This window comes from Poecilia reticulata, chromosome 11 (assembly GCF_904066995.2).
Source record: "Poecilia reticulata chromosome 11, P_reticulata-male-v2, whole genome shotgun sequence".
Classification (NCBI taxonomy): Eukaryota; Metazoa; Chordata; class Actinopteri; order Cyprinodontiformes; family Poeciliidae; genus Poecilia; species Poecilia reticulata.
This window is the reverse complement of record NC_088840.1, coordinates 21,838,285-21,857,267: the sequence shown is the minus strand read 5'-3', so window position 1 is coordinate 21,857,267 and position 18,983 is coordinate 21,838,285. Positions and strand designations below refer to the sequence as shown.

At 36.6% G+C, this 18,983-nt stretch overlaps 1 protein-coding gene across 3 annotated transcripts in view; it reads right to left on the bottom strand.

Moving 5' to 3' along the window:
• Nucleotides 1-243: 243 nt before the first annotated feature.
• The window catches only part of LOC103472602 (uncharacterized), an 80,745-nt gene continuing 62,005 nt past the window's right edge, over nt 244-18,983 (bottom strand). Inside the window, exons 1-3 of one of the 3 annotated variants that reach the window (XM_081612512.1) lie at nt 10,964-11,057; nt 10,699-10,811; nt 244-2,682 (exon numbers count right to left, since the gene is read on the bottom strand). In XM_081612512.1, the coding sequence (XP_081468638.1) occupies nt 1,352-2,659 (1,308 nt within the window). In that variant the 5' untranslated portion in view covers nt 2,660-2,682; nt 10,699-10,811; nt 10,964-11,057 and the 3' untranslated portion in view covers nt 244-1,351. Of the gene's footprint in view, nt 2,683-4,077; nt 4,953-10,698; nt 10,812-10,963; nt 11,058-18,983 lie in introns of those variants that run through there. The other 2 variants (XM_081612510.1, XM_081612511.1) reach the window with 2 other exon arrangements.

Genomic DNA, 18,983 nt, shown 5'->3' with positions numbered 1-18,983 from the left:
GATAGCGTTTTCCCCCTGTAATAAATAAAATATTTTAAATACAGCATTTTTGTATCTTTAAGTTATTTTTATCTGGTATTAATCATCTGGAACATTAAAGTGTGACAAATAAAATCAAAAACAAGTAAACTGCATGGATGTGAACAGGTTTTCACAGCACTCTATAACATTTATGCTGCCACCAACTAACATGTGATCTGTAAACAGATAAAATCAGGAAAAGAAGGAGCTTAAACTGAAAAGTTTCCACAAAACCTTTTATTTGGCAATCTTTATGTAAACAAGAAAAACCCACATAAGTCAGTCAATCACTACTGTAACTATTGTGATACAAATTCATGGAACTGCCTCACTGGACTACAATTTATTAATTGATATGACTATTATTACCAGGTGTACAACATATTAGTATATTTTACTTTTAGAAAGACTGATGTATATTCAGAGGCCCAGATTAAACTCAGCTCTTGTTAATTTGAAAAGGTAAATCGTAAAATGAGCACATTAAACCAAATTTTACAAAAAAAATACAACAACCAAAAAACAGTAATCTACACAGTCCAGGAATAATAAAATCTTTCAGAACATCAAGATGCGAGATTAACAGCGCCCTCTGCTGGAGTTTTGTATTTACTTCACCAGTCGATGGTACAGAAAAAGGGGGGTAAAAAACAATAAATGCACCATCCATCAGTCGTTTACATCCACTTATACTTGCAGAGAAAAGCTTCTGCTGGGACAGACTGCTGACATTTATTAGAAAGAAGACAAGAAAAGTAACAAAATTAGAGACAATTGCCATTAGATTCAAAGCTGTGTTTTATTTCAAAGCACTCCTGACACCCACTGCCTTCTTGTGTAATATTGTTAAAGAAATCCAACAAAATGATTCAAGATCTCACAAAAAAATGTCTGTCAGGTTCAGAAATGGGTGCAATTTCTGGTGACTGGAGACGCAACATTTATCTCTTCCAACAATTAAATCAATATAAAATCCATCTATTCATACACTCATCATATGAACTACTAACACTATCCTTATGCCTGAGCTGTCTTTACAACATGTGATTATGTGCAGATCTGCAGCAAGCAAACCACCAATAAAAGGTTGCCACAGGAGGCTTGATCCTTGTCTTGTGGCTTTGTGGGAAAAAACAATGACAAAATAGACTTTTTTCCAACTACTTTAATTCAATTTTCACATTATAATTACTAAATACCCAATAACCCACTAGTGTGAAAAAAGAACTATGTGCCTTTTACTCAAGTATGCTAAGTATACTCAAGCTTGCTAATTTTGTACTACAGTAATTTTTACTCATTTAAAGTGTCTCCATGGCAACCATGTGTCTCATCTGTGGCTTCTCATGTGCCGAGTTAAACCATGTCGCCGACTGAAATCTTTTCCACAGGTTAAACATGAAAAAGACTTCTCACCTGTGTGAACTGTCATGTGATCAGTTAAACTACACTTCTGATTGAAACTTTTTCCACAAGTCAGACACTGAAAAGGTTTCTCGCCTGCATGAATCATTAAGTGACGACTCAAAGTACACTTTTGACTGAAACATTTTCCACAGCTCGCACATGAAAAAGGCTTTTCGCCTGTGTGAGTGATCATGTGCTTGGTTAAGTGCTTTCTTTGAGAAAAACTTTTTTCACAGCTCACACATGAGAATGGCTTCAACATTGTGTGAATCCTCGTGTGAATAGTCAAAGAATACTGATCAATAAAGCATTCTCCACAGGTCTTACACTGAAAAGGCTTCTCACCTGTGTGCCTTCTCACGTGAATAGTCAAAGAATTTTTTGTAGTGAAATGTTTGCCACAAGTCACACACAAAAAGGGCTTTTCGCCTGTGTGACCCATCATGTGCATAGCTAAATGCTGCTTTAGACTAAAACCTTTTCCACAGGTCACACATGAAAATGGCTTCTCTCCTGTATGAACTCTCATGTGAACAGTTAGATTATTTTGTCTACTGAACCTTCTTCCGCAGTTCTCACATGAAAATGGCTTTTCACCTGTATGAACTCTCATGTGAACATTAAGTTCACTTGTATAACTGAAACCTTTTCCACAAATAACGCATAAAAAAGGTTTCTGACCTTTGTGATCTGTCATGTTACAATTAAAATTATCTTTTCGAATGAAACATTTCCAACATGAGTAAGGCCTCTGGCATGTGGTAGTTGATGTATTTTTAGCCAAGTCACTACTTTGAGGAAGGTTTTCCTGACCTTTTTGTTTTGAACCATCACCATGTTGTTCGATTTTCTGATGCCTCTTTTGTTCCTTCTCTCCGTCTCTCTTTGCTCCAAAGTCATTAGGATTGCTCTTTTCCTGATTTTGGTTCTCAGCTTCAGCAGCTTCCTGGAAGATGACTTGGATCCTCTTTGGTTCTGATTCAGTGTGGGATGTTTGTTCATCAACAGGAACCACCATGCAGGTATCAGTCTCTTGTTTTTGTAGTGTGTGCTGTTCTTCGTCCTGATTGTAAACTTTCTCTTCCACTTTTATCTGCTGATGTTTTAGATCATCTTGTTCTTCTTTTATCTCCTGATGTTCTAGATCATCTTGTTCTTCTTTTATCTGCAGATGTTCTGGCTCTTCCTGTTTCAGAGAGGAGCTCCTGTCCTGGTTACTTTGCTCCCTCATATAAATGTTATGCTGTTGGTGGTCTGGAAAAAAAAAAAAACGAAAAATAAGTTACAAGTAAATTGGAGAAGAATTGTATTGTTTGACATTAAAATCACCAGACACCTGAAATTCAAGAGTCGAGGCAGGCAAATATCAAATATTTATGTCTTCTTATTGTGTCAGTACTGTTAAGCATTCACAATATTGAAATGTTCTTTCTCTTTATTCTTTGTCTTTTATTATTCCAGATGCTAATTTTTTGCCTTGCTACTCCAAAAATGTTTGTTCTGTTTCAACCACTCCGCTTTTACGATGTTCTGGTCATTCGGGACAATGCGATTGTATCTTTTGGTACATATTATCTTCAACAAATTATGAAATATTAAACTTTTAATGCATATTTTGGCACCATTGGAATGACTGGAAAACGTCAGAAATTCCACCAAATTCTGCAGTCACTCTTTCACAGCTAACTACCTTCACATGTTTTCAGCTAGAAATGCCATTCAAAATTTAAAATGTTGTCATAACCTTCGGCTACTTCTGCACGTTTCAGGTTTTCATATCCTTTACCATTTTCATAAAATGCTGCTTTAACTGAATGCATATTATTTTCATATTTTATCTCCAATGATGGAATTATTCAGTTGTTAGAGTGCTCACTTTAACTTTGTGAGAATTGCTGTGATTACTCGCTCAATTTTCATTCTTTCTACACATATTACACAACAAAACGTAGGAATTAATGTCTATTCAGAAATTACAACACTGATTGGTGTGAGAATTGCTGTTTTATGGCAAATCACTCCGAAGCATCGCGGCTTCAACCCATCAGGAATGAGACAATACATTGCAGTTTCATTTTGTTTATGTGTGACTGTCACCAGTCTGATGTGATATGGTTATGTAACCATGCAGCAATGTGTGTGTGAGCAGATAAAAGAGACAGAGGAAAAACACAGAATCCGCTACAAAACGCTTCAAAATGCATTTCTTCGTGTTTCCTTCTTCTTTTTTACATGATATGAATTATTTATTTTGTATTTATTACTAATTCTAGCATTTCTAATGCTTTAATTCTTCTTCTTCTTATTATTATTATTATTATTATTATTATTATTATTATTATTATTATTTGATCTAGCCGTGTATAGTTCTATTGCTTGTGTTTTCAAATGCTAGTCTGTAATTACAAGGAGAGAAAGCAGTGAAAAAAGAAAGAAAAATAAAGCACAGCCGAGATCTCAGCTTAGCACCACTGGCTCCATTTTCTTTTCCCAAAAGTTAACGGTTTTAACAGTACAACTGTGAGGCCTGCGTCCAATTTCCTGTTAAAAACGATTATATGGGAGGGGATCAGTTACTAAAAAGATCCTGATAAAGAAAGGTTCAGATATTTATACTTTAACCGTCATCCAATCGCTGGTGTTTCCTACCTATTCGATGTAAGATTATCCGGGGAATCCGGGAGAAATCCAGCAGTCTGCGCTGATCATCCATCTCTTCCTCCGACTTGACGGTTATTTCTTTAAACTCTTTGAATGTTTCTTTAGCGGGAAACATTAAACACACCGAATGCATTTTTTTTTTTTTTTTACAGAAAAACACTAGCACATTCAACAACAGAAGGTGGACCGTCTTCTTCTTCTATGAATGTCGGTATCCACATTGTTGCTTTACCGCCACCTTCTGGATCATAAGAACATCACGTCTAAAAACGTATAAGGTTACTTCCGTTTATTATGAGCAGTTCTCTTAAAAAAACGTAAAATATTATTTTTCCTTTCAACTTCATCTAAATAAAACAAATGCGTTAAACCTCAGCTCCCAAGTTTTCGTACATACTTGATTCATGTTGTCCACTTGACTCATATTTCCAATAAAGTAGCAGTAAAAAAAAAACTCTAATTCTAGATAATTATCTATTATCCCCTAGTTCTTCTGCTCCTTGTAAACTTATTTATTTTGAAATCTGTATAACTGTCATTTCGATGCATTATCCCCTTGTCTTTGCTACGGCTTTGTGTTCCCTAAAAAAATGACACAAAATGACACAAACATATGCATCTAAAGAGGAAAATGGTAAAACAGGAGTAGCAGTTTATATTCTGAATCAAAAAGTTTTTATGAAAAGAAGAACAACAGATAATTTATCAATTTTTTCAGCAGAAACGTTGGCAATTATTTTGGTGTTGCAATGGGTGGTGGGGGTAAAACCCAGTAAGGTAGTTATCTGTTCAGATTCAACATCTTGCCTAACTAGTATTATCTGTGGAAAATCTGAAAGCCATCAAGATCTTTTAGATGAAGTTAGTTATTTGATATATGGTATAAAGCAACAAAAAATAAGTACTCAATTCACATGGATTCCAGCACAAAAAGGAATGTGAAAAAGTAATGAAAAAGTAGATAAGTTGGCTAAAGAAGCAGTTAAGGCAAGATAAATGGAATGAGATGTCCCACTAAGTAGAGCAGAAATAAAGGTAATTATTAAAGATAAAATAAATAATATATGGCAAGAGAGATGTAATTTAGAAGAAAAAGGAAGGCATTTACATAAAATACAGAAGGAGGTTCTTCTGTATTTTATGTAATAAAATACATATATACTATATAGTATATATAGTATATACTATATAGTATATACTACTATATATACTATATATAGTAGTATATATACTACTATATATAGTAGTATAATGAATAGGAGAGAGGAAATATGGATTAACAGGTTGAGAATTGGGCATACTAGTTTAAATAGTGGTTTAATAAATAGGAAAACATCCATCATTTGATTGTTCCAATTGTGGGGAAACAGAAAGAGAAGAACATCTGTTGATTTAATGTAGAAAATATATAAAAGAGAGGAAAGAACTGGAAAGGGTAATGGAGAGTTCAGTAATGATGGTTAATTTATTAAGGAAACATCAGTCACAGGATATAATTGTAGGACTTGTTAAATATTTGAAAGATACAAAATTAGCTGAGGTTAGCACACACACACACATACACACACACACACGCACACATTTAGTATGTGTGTGGGTGTGTGTGTGTGTGTGCGTGTATTTAATTTAGTTATTTTAAGATTGAAGATATATAGGACATTAATTTCTGAATTACATGTCCGTCCAGTTGATGGTGGTAATGCACAAAGTTTGTAAGCAGCCAGAAAACGCTATAGAAGAAGAAGAAGAAGAGAAAACGGAAAGAAAGAAGATGGCGCATGGTTTGTTTTGTTGAATATTCGAGTGTTTCTTTCCACAAGTTTATCAACGAGCGGTTAACTGCTGCTGAAGAAACATTCACAGAGTTTAGAGGAATAATCGTCAAGTCGGAGGAAGAGATGGATGATCAGCGCAGACTGCTGGATTTCTCCCGGACTCCCCAGATAATCTTACACCGGATAGGTAGGAAACACCAGCGATTGGATGCAGGTTGAAGTCTAAATAACTGAACCTTTTTTTCACCAGAATCATTTTAGTAACTGATCCCTTCCCGTATAACTGATTTTTAACAGGCAAATGAACGCAGACATCACAATTACGCAGTGAAAATGGCTCATATAGAGAAAATGGAGCCAGTGATCTCAGGTGTTATGCCGAGAAACGCATCCCCTGTCGCGGGAGCGCGCATCGCTCTAAACTCTCGCATATTGATGAGAAAACGGACTGAAATATGACCGAAGATCAAACTTTTGAAGATATGTTACATTATCACGTTACTTAACCATGTAAGCCCTAAAACGGTGGGTTTTATTTCGCAGATTACATTAAATAAATGCGGTTTTTATACCTTTATTGACACATATGAGTCGAACTTTTTCAGTGTCTGTTGAAAATGTTCTCCGCTAATGGTTTGAAATTTCCTGCTTTTTCTTTTAACACCATAATAGCTTAAAGCATTACAAAACAGAGGCCCATTACATTTTATACCACGCTTAACTGACTAGTCTATTGATGTAGGAGGGGATGCATTTTAATTTCTGAGCCTGCCAATATTTGCATCCGTCCTATTGAAATTAAACTTAAAGCAGTAGCTCGGAGAACAAGTGTGATTACGTAGAAAAGGTGAAATCCCTCTAAACGCTTTATTTCTCCAAATAGACCCTTTTCACATGACGTCAGACAACATCCGCTTTGACTCGATCCAGTGTATCTTTAGTTCCGGTGTGTGTAGTTAACGCTGTTTCTGGACTCTAAAGCTGCTGCCACAAATACGATTTAAAGATATATCACTATTTGCAAACAATTTTTCTTCATCAACATGATCTAAACTGGACAAATTCCTCGCTGATTGATACCAGTTTGACTACGAAGGTACGTGTTTTGGTTTTTTCTAGCTGTTAGTTGATATGCTAGGATAGCAATAGTAATTTGTTAGCTGGCTAACATTACGTAGCCTTTCTGTTTTGGAAATAGAACGTATTTAGGCTCTAATCTTAATTAGATGTTTATAGTATAGACTGGGGTTGCCACCCGTCATGTAAAATGCATGATCGTATTAAACCCTCCTCACTTACGCTAGTTTCACCACCTGCTAAGTAGCGACATTACCTGTAGCCACACGTCCAAAACTTAACAGTTATGCCAAACACCCGCTGCTCCATCACGTCCTGAGAAGTTAAACTCATGCTACGATCAAGACATGAGGAGGAAGACTCTGTTTTAGATCTATCTATCTATCTATCTATCTATCTATCTATCTATCTATCTATCTATCTATCTATCTATCTATCTATCTATCAGATTAACGTTTCATTGGAGAAATGTGACGATCTATCTATATATCTATTAGCTCATTAACTTCACATTTCTCCAATATTTATCAAATGTTACTATTAGAAGGTTAAGTTTCTTCTACTTTGTTTTCCTGTGGTTGTAGACTTGGAAGTAGAAAATTGATAACATAGGAATAATAACTTTATATCCCTTTTAACAGGTGACACTTGATTCTGTTGTGCTGCCTGTGGAAACAAAGTGCATGAAGTTTGTGCTCAGGTGGGAAAACCATGTGGATCACATGGTGGGACTTCTGCTTCAAACTGCTCACTACAGTATAGCATCGTCTCTGTCATCCACCAGTTCACTGCAGACTGGCCCCCGCCAAGGACCCTACATGGATGTCTTCTTAAGTTGTAAACCCTGAGTACATACTGTTGAAATAAAATTGATGTCTTTTGTAAATACATTTTCTCTATCAATGACTTAAATTAACTGTGGTAATTATGTTTGTGTAATGTAGTAACCATGTACAGTGTTTAATATAATTATTAAATAGATGTTTTAAAGAAACAGTCACAAACCTCATGTCTTTGTTGCACAATGGCAGCTTTAATTTGAGCATTTCCTCTCCTCCACATACTTTGTTTCTAGATGTGTAAAATTTACAAAAAGAAGCAATTTAAATGTAAAAGTTGCACATATGTAGATTACTCAAGAGAAGCTATTTACAATAGTTTTTTACAGAACTCTACACAACATTAATTAATTTATTAATAGATACATATAGATATTGATTACAGAATATATTCACAAAAAATTAATTTCCAACAGCTGCTGGCAGTAGTGAGTGTTCATCCAAGAAGTGTGACTTGCAGGAGCATGGAGGCTCTGAACTGGTTTGTCTCCTTTTAAATCAAGAGGCCCATGATACTTTGACTAGGCAGCAGATGTCCCACAGCTGATTGACTGAACCTGCCATGGACAGAGGAACAAGACCATCTCAGATATGGTAGGTTGTTAGGTTGGCTACTGTTGAGAAAGATGGACAACAAAACAAATGGAGAAATTATAAATCACATCAGAATATGTAAATTATTTGGCAGATGGCGCTTAAATCAATATTTAAAATGCTTTTCTAAACAACAGTGTTGGAAGATGTCAGTGATTTTAGTGAAACTTAACAACACAGCACTGAAAGGCAGCAGTGTATGTTTCCTAACTGTGGCTAAAGCTGCTGCTAGCTGGTTTACTCTCCAATCGGAGGCTGGTTCCTTTAAATACAGTTGGAGAATGGTAAATTGGCAATGACTAATAACGGCTAACATGTAAATACTGTTTTATTACAGTTAATACAGAAAGTGAACCTTTTAACGTTACAACACTGAAAGGCAGCGGTGTATATATTTCCCCAACTGTGGCTAAAGCTGCTGCTAGCTGGTTTACTCTCCGATCGGAGGCTGTTTATTATATACACAGTCAGATAACCGTCATTACTCATTGTCAATCCACCATTCTCTAACACTTAGATGCTGTTTTATTAAAGTTAATAAAGTGAATCTCTAAATGTTACAGTGCTGACAGAGCGGTGTATATTTTTCTTAACTGTGGCTAAAGCAGCTGCTAGCTGGTTTACGCTCCGATCGGAGGCTGTTTATTTTATACAGAGTGAGAGAATGGTGAATTGACAATGAGTAATAACAGCTATCTAAAACTTAAATGCTGTTATTAACCTCATCTTTTATTGTATCCTTAAGATAATGAGTATTCGTGAATTTTTCAGTCAGGTTTCCCGAGGCAAAATCACACCGGAAGTAAAGATACACCTCTTCGAGTTATGGCGGCCATTGTCTGACGTCACTGTGAAAAGGGTCTATTAGCAGAGGGATGCATTTTTTGGCTTTTTTTTTGGCAATTATTAGCTTGCCAATATATGCATGCCCTCTCTATTTTCTCAAATATTAACCTATTGATATGAAACTCATACCAGTATTATCGACAATAGGCGAGAGCGGTCCATGAGGCGTCTGTTCTTTATATGCGTCTATGGGGAAAAGGGGCATAGATGCATTCATGGGCCCAATATGGGTGGGAATTTACAACTCCTTCATGGAAACACCGTTTTCAACTAATACACCCAGTTACATTGATAAAAGATGTTCAATGTCCAAAAAACTTGAAACTTGCTTTTATAGTTTCTTTTTTTCCAGTTTTACAAGCAAATAATAAAGATCAACATTTTTATTAGTGATGTGTCGAGTAATCCAGGAGGATTTTTATGAAGCATGCAAAACAGAGAACTCACCTAAACCTGAGCAGTTAGTTTTTATTTTTTAGTAATAAATCGTTGTCCATAGGGACATAGCGAGTAACAAGCCAATCACAACTCTCTCTCCTGTTTGTTTCCAGTTTTCTTTTTGATCCAGCCATTCTTTCATACAACAGATTAATCAGAATTTATGCATCAGAATCACAAACATCTTTTACTTGTTTATTCATTCTAAGGCTTCATGTTGTTTTCATGTTGCTTATTTTACATATATTGTCCCCTTGATGTCCCAGTAGGTTAGGGGTGTCCAAAGTCGGTCCTCGAGGGCCGGAATCCTGCATGTTTTAGTTCTCTCCCTAGTGGTTGTAACAACCTCCTCAGCAAGTCAATGTTCTCCTTAGGCCTCTAATGAGCCATCATTTGATGCAGCTGTGTCAAACCAGGGAGAGAACTAAAACATGCAGGATGAGGGCCGCCTTTGGACACCACTGCAGTAGAGCAAATGAAGCACCGCGGTGCATCGGCTCAGGAGTCGAATGATTGGATGGAGTTCCTCAGGGCTTCATGAAGCTTCATCTCACCATCACTAATTTTCATTGTTTCCTTTCCTGCTCTGGTCAAAACCCACAGGCCCAACCCAGTGCATGCTGGTCCAATACCAGTACTTGTTCTGACAGAAAATGGACCCACAGTTCTTCCTGTCTAACTTTGGAAAGTAAATAACAAAAGAACAGTTATTAACCTACAAATAAACTCATGTTTGTAAATAGACCCCAAAGTTATAAAGTGGACTAAAATAACATTTTAATACAAATAAAAGTAATGAAAATAAACGATAGCTCTAAATTAAGTTAAATCTTGAAATAATGAAATTTAAAACAATGGTGACTATAATTAATTTTAAAATTAATATATTTTTTATTATCTGTTCATTTGAGAATTCTCCAATTGTCAGCTGGATTTGTCAACTGATCTGTCTCTCTGTCTATACTCTAACTTTTAGGTGTGGATTTTTTTCTTTTTCTTTTCATTTCTGTCTTAAACGATGAACAATTTCTCCCATTTACTTCAATAAAGTTAAGAATTGCTCTTCTTTCTTTTTTCTTGTCCAGATTCCCTGCAGTGTAATGTTTGTCACCAGGAGAGGAGATCCACTCTGGACCAGGAGGAGTTAGAACCTCTGCAGGTGAAACAAGAACAGGAAGAACCAGAAGATCATCAGATAAAAGAAGAGCAGGAGGATCTAAAATACCAGCAGATAAAAGTGGAAAAGAAAGAAATTTTCTGCAGTCAGGGTGAAGAACAGATTGGGGTAAAACAGGAGACTGATACCTGCATGGTGGTTCCTGTTGATGAACAAACATCCCACACTGAATCAGAACCAAACAGGAAGCAAGTCATCTTCCAGGAAGCTGCTGAAGCTGAGAACCAAAATCAGGAAATAAGAAAACCTTCCTTATGTGTGACCTGTGGAAAAAGGTTTAGTCTAAAGCGAAATTTAACTCGGCACATGATGATTCACACTGGTGAAAAGCCGTTTTTATGTGTGACCTGTGGAAAAAGTTTTAGTCTAAAACGGAGTTTAACTTTGCATATGATGATTCACACTGGTGAAAAACCGTTTTCATGTGTGACCTGTGGAAAAAGTTTTGGTCTAAAACGGAGTTTAACTTTGCATATGATGATTCACACTGGTGAAAAACCGTTTTCATGTGTGACCTGTGGAAAAAGGTTTAGTCTAAAGCGAAATTTAACTCGGCACATGAAGATTCACACTGGTGAAAAGCCGTTTTTATGTGTGACCTGTGGAAAAAGTTTTAGTCTAAAACGGAGTTTAACTTTGCATATGATGATTCACACTGGTGAAAAACCGTTTTTATGTGTGACCTGTGGAAAAAGTTTTGGTCGAAAACAGAGTTTAACTCTGCACATGATGATTCACACTGGTGAAAAACCGTTTTCATGTGTGACCTGTGGAAAAAGTTTTAATCTAAAGCGGAGTTTAACTCTGCACATGAAGATTCACACTGGTGAAAAGCCGTTTTTATGTGTGACCTGTGGAAAAAGTTTTAATCTAAAACGGAGTTTAACTCTGCACATGAAGATTCACACTGGTGAAAATCCGTTTTCATGTGTGACCTGTGGAAAACGTTTTAGTCTAAAACGGAGTTTAACTCAGCACATGATGATTCACACTGGTGAAAATCCGTTTTCATGTGTGACCTGTGGAAAAGGTTTTGCCATAAAACGGAGTTTAACTCAGCACATGATGATTCACACAGTTAAAAAAACGTTTTTATGTGTGACCTGTGGAAATTTCTTTTGTACAAAACGGAATTTAACTCAGCACATGATGATTCACACAGTTGAAAAGCCATTTTCATGTGTGAAGTGTGGAAAAAGTTTTCATCACAAGGTTAGTTTAACTCTGCACATGATGATTCACAGTGGTGAAAAGCCGTTTTCATGTGTGACCTGTGGGAAAATTTTTAAAGACAAAGTTAGTTTAGCTCTGCACATGATGACTCACACAGTTGAAGAGTCGTAGAATTGTTTTCCACGTGTGTCCTATGTTGAGTTTCCCTATAAAGTTGATTTGGTTAAAAACTAGAATATGGTTGAAACGATTCAAGTGATTCCAGTAACTTGACAAATGGGTGTCGAATCTCATCGTGGCGGCACGTAGCTGGTAGACGAGTTTCTGTGTGTGACAAACGAAGGTGTTAAATCCCGTCACTTCTTTTTTCTTTCTTCAGGTTAACTTGTAAAGTAAGCTATTATTGTTACAAGTTCATTTTCTAGACTACAGAAAAGTTATTATTAGGGAAGCTCATGGCAGAGCGGCGAATTTGGCGTTCTCACCAATGCAAAGAAAATGTTATGACTTTCATTTGAAGGCCAATTGGCACCAAACTTGACATGAATGATCCTGGTTGGATCCCTGACAATCCTATGTCATCATAGTTTGACGTCATCCAAGCCACTCCTCTGAACAGGAAGTAACGTTTTTTCTCTTGGAAAGCTCCATCTCTCACCCGCTTGGCCTAATTAGGGTGATCTTATGTCAGATGACAGAAAACAAGTTGGTCTCACTTACCTTAAAGTGCCAAGAGTTGTAAGTGGATGGCGGTGCGGCGCAGTGACAGGTCACGCCGCTGCCATACGTTTGGCTATAAATTCCACACGTTTCGACCGAGCTGGACCAAACTCAGTGAAAAATTTTGTGTAAAACAGAATTTAACTCTGCAAAAATGGAACGTACTGGAATGGGTGATTGTTTTTAATGAATCCATACAAAAACATATTTGTAATGATGTTTGTCTTTAAAGTAAAACAAGTGAAATTGATGCTGTCAGTTGGTTGAAGTTATATTACACAGTTATACTGTACCTATTTAAAATCTTTTCAAATGAAATAAAATTCATTTGTACATTAAAGAAAATTCAAGATTCACCACAAAATAATTTTTATGCATTACTTGTACAAAGTATGTGTGATTGGTTTCAATAAATGACTTTTTCTCTCATCTTAGTTGTTATAACGTGGAGATCGGAGCAACTGCACTCATCTAAATGCACCATGTGCTGCTGGTAGATGTATCCCTCCCCAGATGTCAGAATATATTTGAGAGTACAAGGAACAGAGGGGCAACTCCAGGTTAAGAGATAATTATGTGTAGATTGAAAATTTCTGACTGTTACTGTATTGTAGGAAATGTTCTTATTTGGTATTATATATAGCAAAACATGTTGTGGGATGTATGAAAAATGATTCAGAGAACAATATTACCTATGGATTTGCGGAGAACTCGAATACTAATGTAGTCGGGGCATATTGTGGGTATGCAGGGTATGCAACGTATAGGAGCGCAAGCACCAGAGGGGGCGCCAAAACCCCGTCTGGAGGGGACGGCGCGCCAATGATGTTTTCCCATACACTTCAGCGCGCCTTACACTCCTTCACCTCGCGCACATAACGATGTAAATGTAGCAAGTTTTACCCTTCATGTATCGTGCAGGGTATTTAAGAAGCAGTAGAACGTCGTGGTTTATTTGTTCAAAAACGAAACTGTATGCTGACTAGTAAAAGGATACAACGTGTTCTTTTTGTGTATAACTGAACATTGATATGTTGGTTTTATACAAGAGCTGAGCATGTCCATCGGTTCTATATCCTTTTGTTTTATACTAGTTTTCACGGTGTCGATGGAAAGAAAGGTTGAGATTAAACTGCACCGCGGTCTTGAACCTCCCTGCGTCTGGCTGTTCAATCCGAGTGGCCGCTGTAGTTGACCTGCTACTGTTTCAGTTTTTGATTGGTTTCAATTTCAGTTTTGTTTTGTTTTTGTTTAGGGAAAGGGAGTTTATATTGCCCAGCCCGGTGGCTTGTTTTAAACAGGGACCTATGCTGTCCCTGGATCCCAACTGTTTTTATGTACCTTGAGGAGACTAGTGAAAGGGGAGTTTTTCTTTTCTTTGCTGTATTCACCAGGGATTTTTGTGCGAGTGTGTTTTTGTTGTGGAACACTTGGGTGCATTTAGTTATATTTGTGTTTTCTTTATTTTCTATAATTTTATCTAATTGGGTTTTAACTGTTTTTCTGCTTTAAGGATCCCAGGGCCAGAATAGACTCCCACTTTTAGTGTGGTCACTTTGTGTAATAAAATAAATTGTGACGATTCTTGCTCATGAAACATTTGGGTATAGATCTAAGGCTCTATACCCAAAGCAAAAGCTGTACCCAAGGTCACACTAATGTTGTATTTGTCTTATTTAAATCAAGCAGAAGAGAAGATTTTAGTTTTTTTGTATGAGAAATCTTTAGATGTAATAACCGTATTATCCAGAAGGTGGCGGTAAGGCCACCATATGAATGCCGACAGTCAAAACATCCCGAAGAAGAATCGGAAGCGGAGGAAGAAGAACGATAAAATGGCGCCTGGTCTGTTTTGTTGAATATTCGAGATTTTTTCTGAACAAGTTTCTCAACGAGCGGTTAATGCTGCTGAAGAAACTTTCACAAAGTTTAAATAAATCATCGTCAAGTCGGAGGAAGAGATGGATGATCAGCACAGACTGCTGGATTTCTCCCGGACTCCTCAGATAATCTTACATCGAATAGGTAGGAAACACCAGCGTTTGGATGAAGGTTAATGTCTAAATGTATGAAGCTTTCTGTATGTAAATCACTTTAGTAACTATTCTTTTCCCGTATAAATATGTTATTAACAGGTAAATTAACGCAGACGTCACAATTACGTTGTGAAAATGTCTAATTTATGTAGAGAAAAAACTGAGCCAGTGATCTCAGTTGTTTCTCACCCCGTATTAATATTTACATTTCAAAACAGAAACGCGGTTGGATAGAATTTCGCCTTCTAGCACGAAAACCACCCTAAACATAAAGCCAGGGCTACAATGCGATGGTTTAAAACAAAACATATTCATGTGTTAGAATGTCTCAAAGTTCACATGGTCAGTTTTACTTCACAATTACATTCCGCTTTATGTTGGTCTTAACATAAAGCTTTACTGAAATGATTTATGTATGTGGTTATATGACACAATATGGAAAGTTTAAGAGTTATGAATAGAAGCTACTGTAGAGACAATGCAGCAGAGGGGAAGTGGTATTAGTAGCATAAAATAACATGTAAAATAATTTGTAAAAAAAAAAAAAAGTTACACGTGCTGTTAAATAATGTTAATGCCTACAATAAAATAATTTCATGGTAATAAATATGAGGACAAAATAAGAATAGTATCAGTCAAAATAGGAATCAGCAGGTCAGACTTTAAACATCTGTAATCAGGAATCAGCTAGAAAACTACAGTCAGTGCACCACTACTCTATCTGGTAATTTCTCAATGAAAGTCTTCTTTCATTTGCTTCAATAACTTCAATAATTCCTTTTTTTCTGTTTTCTTATCCAGATTACCTGCTACATAACGTTAAGGAGGAGCCATGGAACCAGGAGAGGAGATCCACTCTGGACCAGGAAGAGTTAGAACCTCTGCAGGTGAAACAACAACAGGAAGAACCAGAAGATCATCAGATGAAAGAAGAGCAGGAAGATCTAAAACACCAGCAGATGAAAGTGGAAGAGAAAGACGTTTACTGCAGTCAGGGTGAAGAACAGATTGAGTTAAAACAGGAGACTGATACCTGCATGGTGGCTCCTATTAATGAGCAAACATCCCAAACTGAATCAGAACCAAACAGGAACCAAGTCATTTTCCAGGAAGCCGCTGAAACTGAGAAGCAAAATCAGCAAAGAAGAAAACCTTTCTCATGTGTGACCTGTGGAAAAGGTTTTAGTGTAAAACGGAGTTTAACTCTGCACATGATGATTCACACTGGTGAAAAGCAGTTTGTATGTGTGAAATGTGGAAAAGGTTATAGTGATAAACGGAGTTTAACTCTGCACATGATGATTCACACGGGTAAAAAGCCGTTTTTATGTGTGACCTGTGGAACAAATTTTAGTTCAAAACGGAAATTAACTCAGCACATGATGCTTCACACAGTTGAAAAGCCATTTGCATGTGTGAAGTGTGGAAAAGGTTTTCATCACAAGGTTAGTTTAACTCTGCACATGATGATTCACACCGGTAAAAAGCCATTTTCATGTGTGACCTGTGGAAACATTTTTCATAATAAAGTTAGTTTAGCTCTGCACATGATGACTCACACAGTTGGAGAGTCATAGAATTGTTTTCAATGTGTGTCCGATGTTGAGTTTCCCTATAAAGTTGATTTGGTTAAAAACTAGAATAGAGCTGAAATGATTCCTCGAGTGATTCGAGTACATTGATTATTTAAATTCCTTGAGGAAAATTTATCTTCCTCGAAGTGTCACTAAGTTATATTTTATTATTTAATGCTCCGTGTTCCAGCTGGGTTATTATTTGCGTTGCACAGAGCTCTCACTTCTGCCCGAGTTGTTGACGAAAGCTAAGTGTTAGCAGCATCACGTCCAGTTTTCAAGTTTGGTTTGAGGATTTTATAGATTGATGATGGTGCTTGGGTCTTTGGATATGTGATAGTAATACTGCTGTTATGTTAGATTTATAAATGTTTTATTTTATTTTTGTATCCGATAACTCGATTAATTGTAAGAATAGTCAATAAATTACTCGATTACTAAAATATTTGTTTACAACAACCCTAAACTAGAATTAAAGATTGGAGGGATTTTATGTCTATAAAGCTGAGAAATTGTTGTATTTGTTAAATGTGATCATTTAGTTCTTAACATTTGGATACTTAGAGATGTGAAACATTTTTATTGATGCTTTGTCATTATTTCTGCTACAGAATATGCCAGAAAAAAACAAACTGTATTGTTATTATATAAACATTCAATAAAATGACATGGATTATAACAAAACTGGGTGATAAATTGTTCTAGGTGCATTTAATGCCCTTATGGCTACTGGGTATAAACTGATCTTCAGTCTTTGTCCTTGTTTTAATGCTCCTCTATCTGCAGCCAGTTGGAGCAAATTGTGACCTGGTGTGAAGAGTCTTTTAAAATGTTCTTGGTTTTCCTGAAGCAGTCGACCTGTGGAGTTCATGGAGAGAAGGCAGAGAGCAGCCGATGGTCTTCTGGGCAGATTTTATGATTCTCCGGAGAGTCTTCCTCTATGCTGCTGTGCAGCTGGAGAACCACACACAGAGACATTAGCAAGAAAAGTATCTTAGAGGTTTCCCCTAAAATGCACAGGAGGCGGCCATTTTGGGTCAAGGGGCAAATTTTGGCCATTTTTCACTTTTACTCACATTGAACTTGAACAAACTCCTATGGATTTTGACCTATTGTCTTCATTCTTGACCAAGATGCAGTTAAGGGGTGGGGCTTTAAAAGTTATCAAAAAAATTTAGTTTTCGCAAATGTTCAGTTGGCATGGCAGAGTGGCGAATTTGGCGTTCTCACCAGTGCAAACAAAACATTATGACTTTCATATAAAAAGGCCAATTGGCACCAAACTTGACATGAATGATCCTGGTTGGATCCCTGACAATCCTATGTCATCACAGACTGACGTCATCTAAGCCCCTACCCCTCTGAACAGGAAGTAACTTTTTTTTCTCTTGGAAAGCTCCATCTCTGAACCGCTTGGCCTAATCAAGGTAATTTTGTGTCAGATGACAGATAAGTTGGTCTCACTTACCTTAAAGTGCCAAGAGTTTTCAGTAGAGGGCATGGCAATGGCGATGCGGCGCAGTGACAGGTCACGCCGCTGCAATACGTTTGGCTATAAATTCCACACGTTTCGACCGAGCTGGACCAAAATCACTGTGATCGATCCTTGTCCACCACCTGACAGGAATGTAGTCCAATATTTGGTGGGTGTGGCCTAATTCCACAGCGCCCCCTAGATCATTTTAAAGCCATGCTTTGACCGACTATCATAAAATTCGACACACATGTACATCTTGACAGGACGTAAAAAATAATTGTACATCAAATCATGTGTGTGTGGCTAAGCCTCAAGTCTGACCGTTCGGCATGAAACATCAAGGTGGAATAACATCCCCATATAAGCTCACAGGTGCATCAAACTTAATTTGTATCATCACAGACCAGAGCTCATCATATCACATGGCCAATTAGTGAAAAAAATATAACAGAGCGGAGGTTCACCTTCCAGCTCGGCAACCACCCTAAACATGAAGTCAGGGCTACAATGCGATGGTTTGAAACAAAACATGTTCATGTGTTAGAATGGTTCAGTCAAAGTTCACATGGTCAGTGTTTCTTCACAATTGTATCCCACTTTATTTTGGTTATTCACATAAAATTCCAATGAAATATATTTGGTTGTTGTTGTTTTGTGACAAACTTTGGAAAGGTTTAATGGGTATTAATACTTTTCAAGCCACAGTAGAAACAATGCAGTGCAGATGTGGTGCACCTAAAAATGCCACCACATTATTTTTATTTATAATATTTTTATTTATTTATTTCAATTTTTTATAATTATTATTGAAATATCTTTATGTAAAATGTATTCTATTTTTTCCAAAAATAAACAAATTGTATTTTGTTTGCATTTCGGCACACTAATCTGCCTTCATCTGTAGTGCTAGTAATAGTAATACTCTGTAAACATTTTTTTTTTAAATAAAATACCAAACATAATATAATGTATTTTAAAATGACAATAAATAACAAAAAAGATGAGGACTAAATCATTTTAACAATCTGCAATCAGCATGTATGAAGCGTGCTTTCACACATATTTTATGTAAGAACTGACGTGTAAAATTGAACGTGTGTGAAAAGTTGTGTAAATATAGGCTACGCAAACTTTTTACTTGCCACAAAAATGTGCGTTAGCCACCCAA